This window comes from Squalius cephalus (assembly GCF_949319135.1).
Source record: "Squalius cephalus genome assembly, chromosome: 8".
Classification (NCBI taxonomy): Eukaryota; Metazoa; Chordata; class Actinopteri; order Cypriniformes; family Leuciscidae; genus Squalius; species Squalius cephalus.
This window is the reverse complement of record NC_137129.1, coordinates 33,151,069-33,164,388: the sequence shown is the minus strand read 5'-3', so window position 1 is coordinate 33,164,388 and position 13,320 is coordinate 33,151,069. Positions and strand designations below refer to the sequence as shown.

General features: G+C 36.1%; 2 protein-coding genes across 3 annotated transcripts in view; one reads left to right on the top strand and one right to left on the bottom strand.

Annotated features, from left to right (window-relative positions):
- The window catches only part of LOC307163494 (formyl peptide receptor 2-like), a 322,109-nt gene that overhangs the window by 193,663 nt on the left and 115,126 nt on the right, over positions 1-13,320 (top strand). The gene's annotated exons all lie outside the window — the stretch shown is intronic.
- epn1b (epsin 1b) lies at positions 996-13,307 on the bottom strand. The gene is made up of 11 exons (XM_079879538.1): positions 13,214-13,307; positions 12,443-12,541; positions 11,638-11,727; positions 9,667-9,822; positions 6,694-6,822; positions 6,479-6,599; positions 6,015-6,181; positions 5,389-5,896; positions 4,560-4,676; positions 2,508-2,660; positions 996-2,214 (listed from the first exon to the last, which is right to left on the bottom strand). The coding sequence occupies exons 3-11, from the start codon at positions 11,704-11,706 to the stop codon at positions 1,799-1,801; spliced, it is 1,836 nt and encodes a 611-aa protein (XP_079735664.1). The 5' UTR covers positions 11,707-11,727; positions 12,443-12,541; positions 13,214-13,307; the 3' UTR covers positions 996-1,798.

Genomic DNA, 13,320 nt, shown 5'->3' with positions numbered 1-13,320 from the left:
GTTAGCTCCTTTCCTGATTTTGAAGCCTTGTAGTCAATCAAGAATTAACTCGTTCTTTATTTTTGCCCATTTGATAAAAAGTCAGCCAATTTAAATGTCAATGTATCGAACCTGAAACATTCCTCAAATAATAAAGTCACTAGAATGAAGGATATGCTTTTCAATGATCTGTCACTTTATTCTTAAATTGTGCACTTTCACAGGTAACACCACAGGTTTACCATAGCTGGTTAAATAAATAAATATATATATATTTGTAATACAAAATAAAACCGTAACTGAACCTATAATTATAGCCAATATGGAAAAGTATGCTTTTTTCATACATTTTTGAATTTCATTGAATTAAAATGATTTTGATCTTCCAACACTCTTCCTTTAGATAAATGACTAAAAGAAAAAGTCTGAATTATAATAAATAAATAAATAAATAAATAAAAATAAATTTTTGCAACAGAAAGCAAACTGTGATGAAGATGCATCTTAATAAAAAGAGAAAGAACATGAATTTTTCTTTATATCAATATTCAAAAGTTTTATATCTTTCTCTTCATCTAATCTCTCATATTGTTAACTTGCTTAAATAAGCAACAAACATTGTGCATGATCGCCACTTACAATGTTGCCTTCAGCAGATTTGCTTTGACTAAAAACCAGATCAATTTCAAACCACATGACATAATCCACAAAAAAAAGAATTTTTTTTTTTTAGGTGTTTAAGTTTTAGGACCCTCAAAGTTTAATACACCCCATACCTGACGTAACCAACTAAAGCATAAAAATGTTTATGACTGGAATGTTTCTTATCATAATAATCACTACAAGCCACATCTGGATATTTCAATATGCAAAATCCTGTGTTATACAGAATGCTGCTTAAAATAGCAATAAAAGATAAATATATTCAATGATGGTAACAATGTCAAAGCACGTCTAAGTCTCCCAACTTGCTGGCTTCCTTGGTTATTCAGGTATGTTTGGGAATAAATATCCGATTTCTTTTTTTTACTCCTCACAGCAAGTTAGATGTTTATCCAGCTATGTTATCAGACAAATGCACACTCCTGTTCAAAGATCTGTTTGGGGTCAGCAAGGCTGAAACTGAAACATACAGTGAAAACAATCATGTGAAATATTATTACAATTGAAAATTAAAGGTTTCTAATCTAATATATTTGAAAATGTAATTTATTCCCGTGATGGCAAAGCTGAATTTTCAGCATCATTGCTCCAGTCTTCAGTGTCACATGATCCTTCAGAAATCATTCTAATATGCTGATCTTTTTTTGTGCGGAAACCATGGTACATTTAAGGATTTTTTGATGAATAGAAAGTTCCAAAGAACAGCATTTATTTGAATTCAAATCTTTTGTAACATTATAAATGTGTTTACTGATGAATTTTAATCAAAAGTGTCCTTGCTGAATAAAAGCATTCCTTTCCTTAAAAATATCTTACTGGCCCCAAACTTTTGCATGGTAGTGTATCCAAATTCTGCCCAGTGGCAGGTCAGATATTCCAGTAGATAAGCCAGTTTTCTGAAGTTTATCTTCTAAAACATACCGAAAAACTCCAACAAGTGAATAAACAAAACACCTGCTTCAATCTGTCAGTCCATCATGTTGGAAAGGCAGGGGTATGCATGCTTTTTTTCCCAAAACAGAAAACTTACGGTATATTGTTGCTCATTAATATTTAAATATTTGCAAACACTTATACACACACATAATCAACTAGGATCGATGAAGGTGGTGGGGCAAGGAGAAGGCTAGGGATGAATGGATGCTGGATGGAGACCTCAAAAAATGTTATTTCCTTTCCCAACTGCCCCAGTTCCAGTGCCCCAAACCAATGGAGGTCGATGAAGAACTGGAGCTTGTGGGGTAACGGTTCCTGCGAGAGACATAGAAGAAAACTCACCAATAAGAGGGCCAGCAGTGCTGGGTTGTACCATTCTAGTCGCAGTGTGAGGGTTAGCCATGGGAAAGCCCATGTTGGGCATCGTCAAAGCTGAAAAGCTTGCATTCTTGGTTGGAGATGCCATATGGGCGGCAGGCACCCCAAAGGCTGAGTTTAAGGGGGAGAAGCCACTGGAACAGGGTGTCATGGCATTAAAACCAAAATAATTTGGAATTGATGGCTGTGAAACAGAACCGCCTGCATTTGATATGCTGCCGCCCAATGGCCTGGTAATACCTGTGGCTGGCAAAACACCTGGGAAGGATGAAAGTTGAAAGTGTGCAAACCAAAAAAGGATGATGGGGAGGGAGCGAGGGAGGGAGGGAGAAGGGAAATGGATAGCATACAGAAGCAAGGATAAAAAAGGTTGAGATGGGATCAACATCAACTACGCACAGGTTATGTTCTGACTATATGAACTCTAGGCTTGTAAAACATTGCATCACAAACACTCAAAAATAAACAGATAACTATACAGTGCTTCTCTCTTTTATTCTCAGTCGCTCTTATTGTCAGTGTCTCTCTCTCTCTCTCTCAGCCCTCCTTACCCGGGGCTTTTTGAGTGGGGATGGAGCTGAGAGGTGGCTGTTTCGGTTTGGGCTTGACTGACATAAGAGAGTCCAAGTCCACCAATGAAGCACCTTCTCCGAGGAAGGACGCTGGCTTTTTGGTCTCCTCAACAGGTTTTGTAGAAGTGTCACCTATTGATAGAAAAATAATCAATATCTTGTGCTATTGAAACAAGGGAAAAACACTCAAATGTTCCTTACCCTTTGAAAAAATATTTATTTTATTCACTACTTTTCAAAAGTTTGTGTGTCAGTAAGATTTTTTTAAATACTGTTTTTATTCAGCAAAAACACATTTCAATCATGACAACTTCAGGAATAGTTTTAGCATGTTATTGAATATGGCGATGTTAATGTATTTGGTCTTGGCGGACTTGATCTGCTACGAAGGTTGAAGATTGAAGATTGCATGCAGATCAGCCTGTGTCCTCTAGAGTTTCATGACTGTACAGTATAATCATTAAATTGATCAAAAGTGACAAAAATTAAAAATTATATTTTAAAATATAAGTTCTTTTAAATTGTAATAATCTTTCAAAAACATTTAAAAAATCTTATCGACACCAAACCTTTGAACTGTAGTGTATATTTCATTTATTTTATTAGTATAACATTTATTAAAAATAAAGAAATAAAACAAATACAAATAAATTAAAACTGATAAAAGGTGATAAAAAAGACCAAAATAAGATGAAAGTTAATCACAACAACTGCTTGCTCTTTATTTTTAGTGCTAGATATTTAGTGATGTGAAATCTAAAATCAGAAATAACTGAAATATGAAACATAGAAATATCTAGTTTATTTGCAACAAAATGTTTCAAACAAACTCTTCAATGGATGCAATAACATGCAAATGGCAGTCTCAGCAATTAGATTAGATGGGAGCTTGCCATTTTTAGAAAGCTCTTGCCATTTTTGTGTGCAATATGCATCAGCCAGTTTGTGACTAATGAGCGAGTCTAAGGTTAAAGGAATAGTTCACTTAAAGGGATAGTTCACTTTGAAATTAAATTTTGGTATGTTTTAGCTATGTTTTAGTACACATTGATGGGCTAAGACACGAAACAAGCGATTTGTGTGAGAAAACGAACAGTATTTATATCGTTTTTACCTCTTATACACAGCCACGTCCAAGTGATCTGAGGGCGCGCGCATCCTGGTGTGTGACATGTACGCAGACTGGTGCATAGATATATACACTAGATGTTGCCTTGTCTAAGGCAGTTCATTGGAACGAATGTCTTTAAGGCGACATCTAGCGTAAATATCTATGCACCAGTCTGCGTACACGTCACACACAAGGATGTGCGCGCGCCCTCAGATCACTTGGATGTGGCTGTGTATAAGAGGTAAAAACGATATAAATACTGTTCGTTTTCTAACACAAACCGCTTGTTTCGTGTCTTAGGCCATCAATGTGTACTTACGATGGGGAATTGTTTAATTTGGACGATGGGAAATTGTTTAATTTGGACTCTGTGCATGCTCTTTGAGACAGTGACCATAGACCTGCATTATATGACTGACAGACAAGAACGTTTTGACCTAAAAATATCAAAATTGAAACTACTGCGGAAAAAAAGACACCTACATCTTGGATGCCCTTGAGGTAAGCTAAAACATACCAAAATTTAATTTCAAAGTGAACTATCCCTTTAAACATTTAAATCCTGTCATCATTACACACCTTCAAGTTGTTTCAAACCTGTAAGAGTTTCTTTCTTCTGCTGAACATAAAGAATGATATTTTGAAGAATGTCAATAACCAGACAGTTGATGTACCCCACTGACTCCCATAGTAGGAAAAAAAATACTATAGAAGTAAATGGGGTTCTTCAACATTCTTCAAAATATGTTCTTTTGTGTTCAGCAGAAAAAAGACATTCATACAGGTTTGAAACAACTTGAGGGTGTGTAAATGATGACAGAATTTTAATTTGTAATTGAACAATTCCTTTAAGACTAAATTGATCATTAAAAATAAGATTTGAGACTGCAGAAACAAATGGAGAAAGAAAGCATTAGTACCGTTCTCAGAAGAACCTCCCCATGGATCTGATCTACCACCATCACCGAATGGGTCACCAGTTGTCATGGCAGGTGATGGGGCACCCCAGGGGTCACTCGCAGCGGGGGGTGAAGATGCTGAGAGTAAGACATACAATGATTAGCTAGGAAAGTGAGCTTGTATTGATATTCTTCTGAAAGTACATTTATTTTGTTAGTTTAAACAATCAAACGGAGCATGTGAACATCTGACATGCAATAACACCATCACTATTAACTTAATAGTGTTTTGTTTAAACTGTAATCTACATTTACACTGCTGTTCAAAAGTTTGAGGTCGGTAATAACTCTTATGCTCACCAAAGCAGCATTAATATTTGATCAAAAATACAGTAAAACAGTAATACGTAGTATAGGAATATTATACAGCATAACTGTTTTCTGTTTTTATGTTTATTCCTTTGATGATAAAACTGAATTCAGAGCCACATTATCCTTAAGAAATCATTCTAATCTGCTGATTTGGTACTCAATAAACATTTCTTCTTATTATCGATGTTTTAATGTTTTTCTGGAAACCATGTGACTTTTTTTTCAGGATTATCTGATGAATAGGAAATTCAAAAGAACATCATTGATTTGAAATGAATTTTTTTTCTGTCACTTTGATCAATTTAATGCATCATTGCTAAATAAAGGTGTTAATTACTTTTAAAGAAAAAAAAAGTTATTAAACCCAAGCTTTTGAACTGTAGTGTAAATTCACCAAATTTTGAAGCACTTGTCAGTGGGACAGTAAAAAGCTCATTATTTGTGATGTACCTGTTCTTCAATCCAGTCACTTTCTTACCTGCTGTGCCCCAAGGGTCATTATCTGCTTTTGAACCATCACCAAATGGATCAGACGTGACTGGTGAAGCCCCCCACGGGTCAGAGTTTGCAGGTGCTGAATCCTGAACACTATCCGCCGGTGCTCCCCATGGATCTGACGTTGCGGAGTCTTTCGCCGTTTCAGCCCCCCATGGATCATTTGTTGAATTATCCTCTGAAATTCCAGCAGAGTCACCCCATGGGTCGCTGGCAGCAGGTGGAGAACCATTCTCGGCACTGGCAGATCTTCCCCATGGATCACTGGATGTGGGTGCAGATCCGTTTTTCCCATCAGCAGATTCACCCCAAGGATTAGAAGCTGAACTGGATTCCTTTGCATCATCAGACGATGCCCCCCACGGGTCGTTGGTACCAGGGGCGGATTCGCTGGATGCGTCGGATGGGGCTCCCCAGGGGTCCGAGCTGGACGGAGGTGCTGCTGTTGCTGCTTTTTCCCAAAGATCTGGCTCCGTGTCACCTTCCTTTGCCTGAATCCACAAATTTCCATCATGTCAGCTTAGACAGTCTGATAATAGTCAGATACTGTGATATCACTTCATTTTAATGCAATAAAGTTTCTCTGAGTAATTGATCAATCTGTCTTACCCGTCTCTCTGCCTCTTTCCTCTCGGCCTCCAGACGTTTCTGCTCCTCCTTCTTCTTGGCCATGGCAGCGGTCAGGTCAGCCACCGATGGGATGTTGTCCAGGGAGGGCAGCCCTGTATACGGGGGGATCTCTGGCTTTTCTTTTTCTGGTCCTGCAGCGGAGGATGCTGACATAAAAAAGAGAGTTAAATAGATATAAATGAAAAAAGAAAAAGTTTCCTATTCATCAAAGAATCTTGAAAGCATTTATCCTAGCTTACACAGAAATATTAAGCAGCATGAATGTTTAACATTGATAATAATAAGAAATGTTTCTTGAGTAGCAAATCAGCATATTAGAATACTTTCTGAAGAATCATGTGACACTGACAACTGGAGTAATGATGCTGAAAAGTCAGCTTTGAATTCTGCTGATTTAATATGATGTGAAGCTCCTTTATGCAAGACAAGTGCTTATGTCTTACCAGTGGGAGCCTTTGTCAGCTTGTCTTTTGTCTTCATAGCAGAATCCCTCTCCTCTTTCCTCTTTTCCTCGTCCTCAATCAGCACCATCACTATCTTAGCCTTTTCTCTCACATTCACCCCCTACAAAGAGCAAATCCATTATCCATAAGCTTTTAGACCTTTATCCTCTATTATTAATGTGATAAGTGTAGAAGAATCGAATATTTTGCAATACCTGGTCCTTTCCATCCTTGTCTGTGAAGCGGTATTCTACTAGGATTTTGATAATGTGAATGTTCTCCTCACACTGCTGAGGGATGCGGTCAGAGCCCGTTTTCAATAGATATTCAAGAAGGGTTAAAGACTGTTGAAGAAAAAAAGAGAAAAACATGATCCGTTAGATGTTTTGACAATCCTTGAGTTCCTTCCATAAGTTTTTAATGTTTTAGAGAGAAGTCTCTTAAGCTCACCAAGCCACCAATCATTTATTTGATCAAAAATACAGTAAAATATATTGTGAAATTACATTTTAAAACAACTTTTTTATTTGTATATATTTTAACATTTAAATGAGTCCTATGATGTCAAAGCTGAATTTTAGCCATTACTCCAGTATTCAGTGTCACATGATCCTTCAGAAATCATTCTAATATGCTGATTTGCTGTTTAAGAATCATTTCTTATTATTATTAATGTTGAAAACTGTTAAATATCTTTGTGGAAACTGTGATACATTTATTTTCAGGATTATTTGATTAATCTGAAGTTTAAAAGAACAGCATTTATCTGGAATATAATTTTTTTGTAAGAATTTGAAACTCTTTGAGTTTTGATCAATTTAATGCATCCTCACTGAATTATATCCAGGGAGTTGCTTTACGTTGGTTTTCCCCATATGTTAATGAAATAACCTTTTCTTTTAAGATTGATAATCACTCCTCATCGTCAACACCGATTACATGTGGCATCCCACAAGGCTCTATATTGGGTCCTATGCTTTTTTGTTTTCTCTATATGCTTCCTCTAGGCTCAATCTTTCAAAAGTACAGTGTAGCTTATCATGGTTATGCTGATGATACACAACTTCACCTTCCTGTCAGGTCAAATGATTGTTGTTCCATCAGTAATCTCATCTCTTGTTTTGAGGAAGTTAAATTATGGATGTCTGACAATTTCCTCAAGCTTAATGAGAATAAAACTGAGGCCATTGGTTTTGGTTCTTTGTTGTGCATCACTGACCTTGAAAATCAGTTAGGTACTCTGTTTGTTTAACCTTGCATGATAGAGTTAAAAACGTGTGTGTCATCTAAGATTCAGACTTTTTATTTGATAAGTAGATACAGTGCTATGCATAAGTTTAGACACCCATACTAAAGTTGACTAAAAAGAGGAATAAAAAATCATCTTTTGGAAACTGAACTTGATGGCTTAATAAAAAAAATTAGGAAAAATCCAACCTTTAAGGACACCAATTTTCTTTGTGAATGAATAATGTATCGTAAATAAATAAATGTTCTTCCTTAAAATACATGGTGCATAAGTGAGTACACCCCTATGTTAAATTCCCATAGAGGCAGGCAGATTTTTATTTTTAAGTATTTAAAAAAAAATTTTTTTTAGGATACTATGCATCCTGATAAAGTTCCCTTGGCCTTTGGAATTAAAATAGCCCCACATCATCACATAGCCTTCACCATACCTAGAGGTTGGCATGGTTTTATTTCAGTTAGCCTAATTGCTAGTTTGATATGCATTGAGAGATGATCTTATGGAAAGTACCCCATGCCAATCTCTAGGTATGGTGAAGGCTATGTGATGATGTGGGGCTATTTTAATTCAATGATCAAAAGAACATTTATTTATTTACGATACATTATTCATTCACAAAGAAAATTGGTGTCCTTAAAGGTTGGATTTTTCCTAATTTTTTAAATTAAGGCATTAAGTTCAATTTCCAAAAGATGATTTTTTATTCCTCTTTTTAGTCAACTTTAGCATGGGTGTCTAAACTTATGCATAGCACTGTAAATGCTGTTATTAAAATAAGCTTTTTACATCTCAGGTTCATTGCCAAATTAAAACAGTTTGTCTTGTCAGAAGGACTTGGAAATAGTAATTCATGCACTTATCACATCCCAGTTGGATTACTGCAATGCTTATATGTGGGTTATATGTCTCAGTCTACTTTTTCATGTCTGCAATTAAGCATACAAGGAATATAGAGCATATCATCCCTGTCCTTCCTTCCCTACATTGGTTACCAGTTAGCTATAGAGATCAAATTTAAGGTTCTGGTGTATGCTATTAATGCCTTGCATGGTCTAGCCCCACAATTCATTGCTGATCTTCTTAAACTTTATTCTGTACCTAGGTCTCTTCATACAAATTTTCTGTTCCTCATCCTGCTTGAGATCCAAGGGTGATCAGGCGTTTGTAGTTGTGGCCCCCAGGTTGTGGAATGCACATTTGTTTTTTGTTAGATCTTCTTCCATACTGGTAATATTTAAATCTAGGTTGAAGACACATGTTTCTCCTTACCCTATGACGTGGTTTGAGATGTTTTTATTTGCAAGGGGTTTTATTTGCATGTTTTACAATGTTTTACGAGATTTTTTTTTTTTAAACACTTTGCCTATTTTTTTTATTCTGTTTTTTTACTGTATTTCTTCTTGATTGTACAGCACTTTGGTATAACATTTGTTGTTTTTAAATGTGCTTTATAAATAAACTTGAAACTTAAACTTTCTTTAAAAGAAATGGTGTTCTATTATTATTATTACTAATACAATAAAAAAAAAAGGGTGTTATGGGTGTTTTGGGCCCCTTTAAATGTAATTCTACATGATGCTTAACCAGCACCACTAAATATAGTGTAACTCAATCTCTCTTTCTGTATCTCTCTTTGTCTCTCACTCTCTCAATATCAAAACAAAAGCTCCAAGTAAACATCAGAGGAAGAAACATCATGGCAGTGAAGCTGAATGGAAAATCCTGCCTGCACATAATCAAACACTGCAGCGGCAGCATCAATGGTCCTGCTGACAGAAAAAAACCCAGCCACAAATCGGGTAACGTGATCGGGTGCGCAATAGAGTCACAAAAACGATCACTTGCTATAAATATTCAATCAGTCTGAGCAGGCAAGCAAGCTCAGAATCCGGTTCCTTAAACCCGGTGACCGTTCTCTTCAGTTCTCTCCTTCACTCACCTTGTACACGTGCCTCCAATTCTTGTCATCATTGAGGCGTTTCCAGAGCATGGCCAAAATCTCGTTACAGGCCACCACATTGTAGGTCAGGTCCGAGATGTCGGCCATCTGGGAGCTCGATGGCCCCCAGGGGTCATTAGAGGTCGCTTCCCGAACCTACAAAACATATCCAACGTATAAAACATAAAACAATAACCAATAACTCAGAGTTTCCTGTCTCAAAAAAGTAAATTATTCTGCACTGGGTACAAGATACACTTAGAATAGCTTACTACTATTTATAATAGAATATTAATTGAATATATGGATGGCAGATATCTAAGAATAAATATTTCAGTATAGAAATATGTATAATATAAAAATTGTATCCCACAACGTATCCCACAATTAAGTTATACTGTAGGTGTCTTTCCTTTGAAAGCCACATTTCTAGTATATGTAAAACTGCATTTTTCCATCTTAAAAATATATCCAGAAAAGTTAGTTCATGCATTCATGACCTCATGGCTAGATTATTGTAATGCTCTACTGGGTGGTTGCCCTGCATGCTTAATAAACAAACTCCAGCTGGTCCAAAACGCAGCAGCTAGAGTTATCACTAGAACTAGGAAGTATGACCATATTAGCAACACTGTCAACACTGCATTGGCTCCCTATTAAACATTACATACATTTTAAAATCTTGCTAATTACTTACAAAGTACTAAATGGCTTAGCTCCTCAGTACTTGAGCGAGCTCTTAACACATTATAGTCCTTCATGTCTATTGCGATCAAAAAATTCTGACCAGTTGATAATATACAAAAAATATCTAAATAAACTGCAGGCGGTAGATCCTTTTTCTATTTAGCACCTAAACTCTGGAACAGTCTTTCTAACCTTGTTCGGGAAGCAGACATACTCTGTCAGTTTAAATATAGACTAAAAGCATCTCTTTAACCTGGCATACACGTAAAACATTATTATAATTCACACCCGTTAAAGGATTGTTGTTAGGTTGCATAAATGAGGTCAACTGGAACCGGGAACACTTCCTATAACACCCGATGTACTTGTTACATCGTAACAAGAATGGCATCTACGCTAATATTAGTCTCTCTGTTTATTCCGAGGTTACCGTAGTCAGCCGGATCCGGTCCATATCCAGATCAGATGTGGACCTACACCAAGACACAACCACAACGCAGCCCTGAACGTCAGCAAAGATCCTCTCAACTAGACAATCCCCTGTGAAGGCATGGTCGACATGACAGCCATCAGCACAGATCCTCAGCAGAGACCACAAGAACCTGACAGGTCCTCCGCACAGACCCTACGGCCAACTTCAGCTCCACACCGACGAGATGAATCCGATCTTCAAGCAAAAGGAACTGGGTGAATATTTTAATGCTATCGATCCGCAATCTGATTTCAGCATGAATCATAATCAGATCGTGTTCGTTCGTTGGCCAGAGGAGAACTGGCCCCCAGACTGAGCCTGGTTTTCCCAAGGATTTTCTTCTCCATTCTATCTCCTGATGGAGTTTGGGTTCCTTGCCACTGTCATCTCTGGCTTGCATAGTTGGGAACACTCAATATTCAACAATATTATTGATTTGATTTCACTGACACTATCGGATGAAAACTGAACTGAGCTGGACGATGACATCACTGTTTTCTGCAGAACTGCTTTAAAGATGAAATGAACTAATTTAATAAATAATTATCTTTACAACGGAACTGAATCGACACTGAACTGACATCAGCTGAACAATGACACTATTTTCTTTTAGAGCTGCTGTACAGCCGAAATGAACTCTGTTTGCATCATTGAATCATTATTTTCCTGTTACCACCGTAAAGCTGCTTTGAAACAATCTTATCGTATAAAGCGCTATAAATAAAGGCGACTTGACTTATAGTTGATACAAACAAAAGTCTCACCTTGAAGACTTGAATGGCGTTGACAAAAGAGTAAGAGGAAAAACTCACCTTGACCTCTGCCTCAGAGAAGTTCTGAACAAGGTTCTTCAGTTGGCGTCGCAGCATTGAGTGAGTCATGATGGCTGTTTTGTCCTAGACCTTTTAAAGGATTTAAGATTTTTTAATTTTTGTGTAAAATACACATTGTTCAACAAAAATGCAAATAGGCTCATCATTGTTAATCATTGCAAATACAGCACATGGATCAAAAACGGCTTCTTATATATCATAATCATTGTTTGATAACTTTGATAACAGAGCCTTCATAATACAGCATCAGGCACTATTAGTTGTGTTATTAGTCTAGCCTATTTAGTTATATCAGAGCCAGTGTTATTTTAGTTTTATTGAGATTTTATTTATATTTTGAATTGGTTTTTATTTGAATATTTTCTGTTTTCATTTTCAATTTTAGTAAAAGGTTTAGTAATTTTGTTGGGGGGGTTTTATTAAATTTTTTTCCCATTTTTTTAATATATTTATATAGTTATTCTTTTTTATTTTATTTTAAGTTATTAACTAAAGTTAAATTAAATGAAAATGAGAAATGCTGCCTTGGCAATTAGCTGAAATAAAATATGTTTAAGTTTTTCTATTTTATTAAATAAAAAAATATTATTTATTAGCTTTTTATTTTATTGTATTTAATGTTCACAATTTTGTATGGTTTTAGTTTTAGTTACTGTATTAATTAAATGAACCCTAATCAGAGGATATGATATACATCTGCTATTATTAATAGTTTATTAACAATATCACACATGAAAATAAAATTAAAAGGATATACATCATTGAATTATTTTGCTCCACTTACCTGCTAAGTAAAGGATGTAAAAATGGCTGTTGACTGAATTTCTCAATCGCTGACAGGCACTTCAGTCCATGAGCCTTTCCCTATGGAGACTTTATGGACCTATACAGCATAATATGAGGATAGACTCTGTAACTATGGTTAACATTAACATGACCAAAAATTAACATTCTGTCAAAGTTAGTAGAAAAATAAAGATTATTTTATTTATATGCTATTCTCTGGTATATAGAATACAGTATTATATATTCTATTTATTTATAAGAGTTAACATCAACAACCAATATCCTTTCAAATCAATATAATGCTTGGTTTTATGCTATTTTCAACAGCAAATCCAATCTGTACTGAGAAAATTTCCCAAATGCTATGTGATCCAAATGATCGCTGATTTATTTATCAGTAGGGTAGATAGACATCCTACCAATGCTGGCTGCAGACACCAAACACCTCATAGGTAATGTGTGCATGAAAGCATCGTTTGATGACAATCACTATGACAGACATGACATAGATCGCTGTTATGTACAATAAACTGCGAGACTGTCGCATCATGTCTGATCGTGCCCTGACTGTAATCTGACGCCTGCAAAAGCTGATATTGGTTTGGAATGGAGAGCCATCGCCTTAAAAACAGGAGGATAATAATGCATGATCATACACTGCGTCTTAGCTAAAGATTTACATATAGAATAGCTTCTTACGTCAGCTCGGCGACATTTCGGATTGATTGATGAATACAATAAATATATATTTATATTGTAATATACCAACCTTTTGGGAGAATGGACAGGAGAGGTGATGATGAGAGGCTTTTCCAGAGGCGGAAATTTCCGCTTCCGTTTACGGCTACCTGTCAAAAAACGAACGTAGCCTCCCTA

Coding starts and splice junctions, on each gene's coding strand:
- epn1b (XM_079879538.1), bottom strand. CDS start 11,706: ATGACTCACTCAATGCTGCGACGCCAACTGAAGAACCTTGTTCAGAAC. Junction 9,823..11,637: donor TCTCTGAGGCAGAGGTCAAG/GTGAGTTTTTCC, acceptor TATGTTTTGTAG/GTTCGGGAAGCGACCTCTAA. Junction 2,215..2,507: donor CCCCACTCAAAAAGCCCCGG/GTAAGGAGGGCT, acceptor CATCCTTCCCAG/GTGTTTTGCCAGCCACAGGT.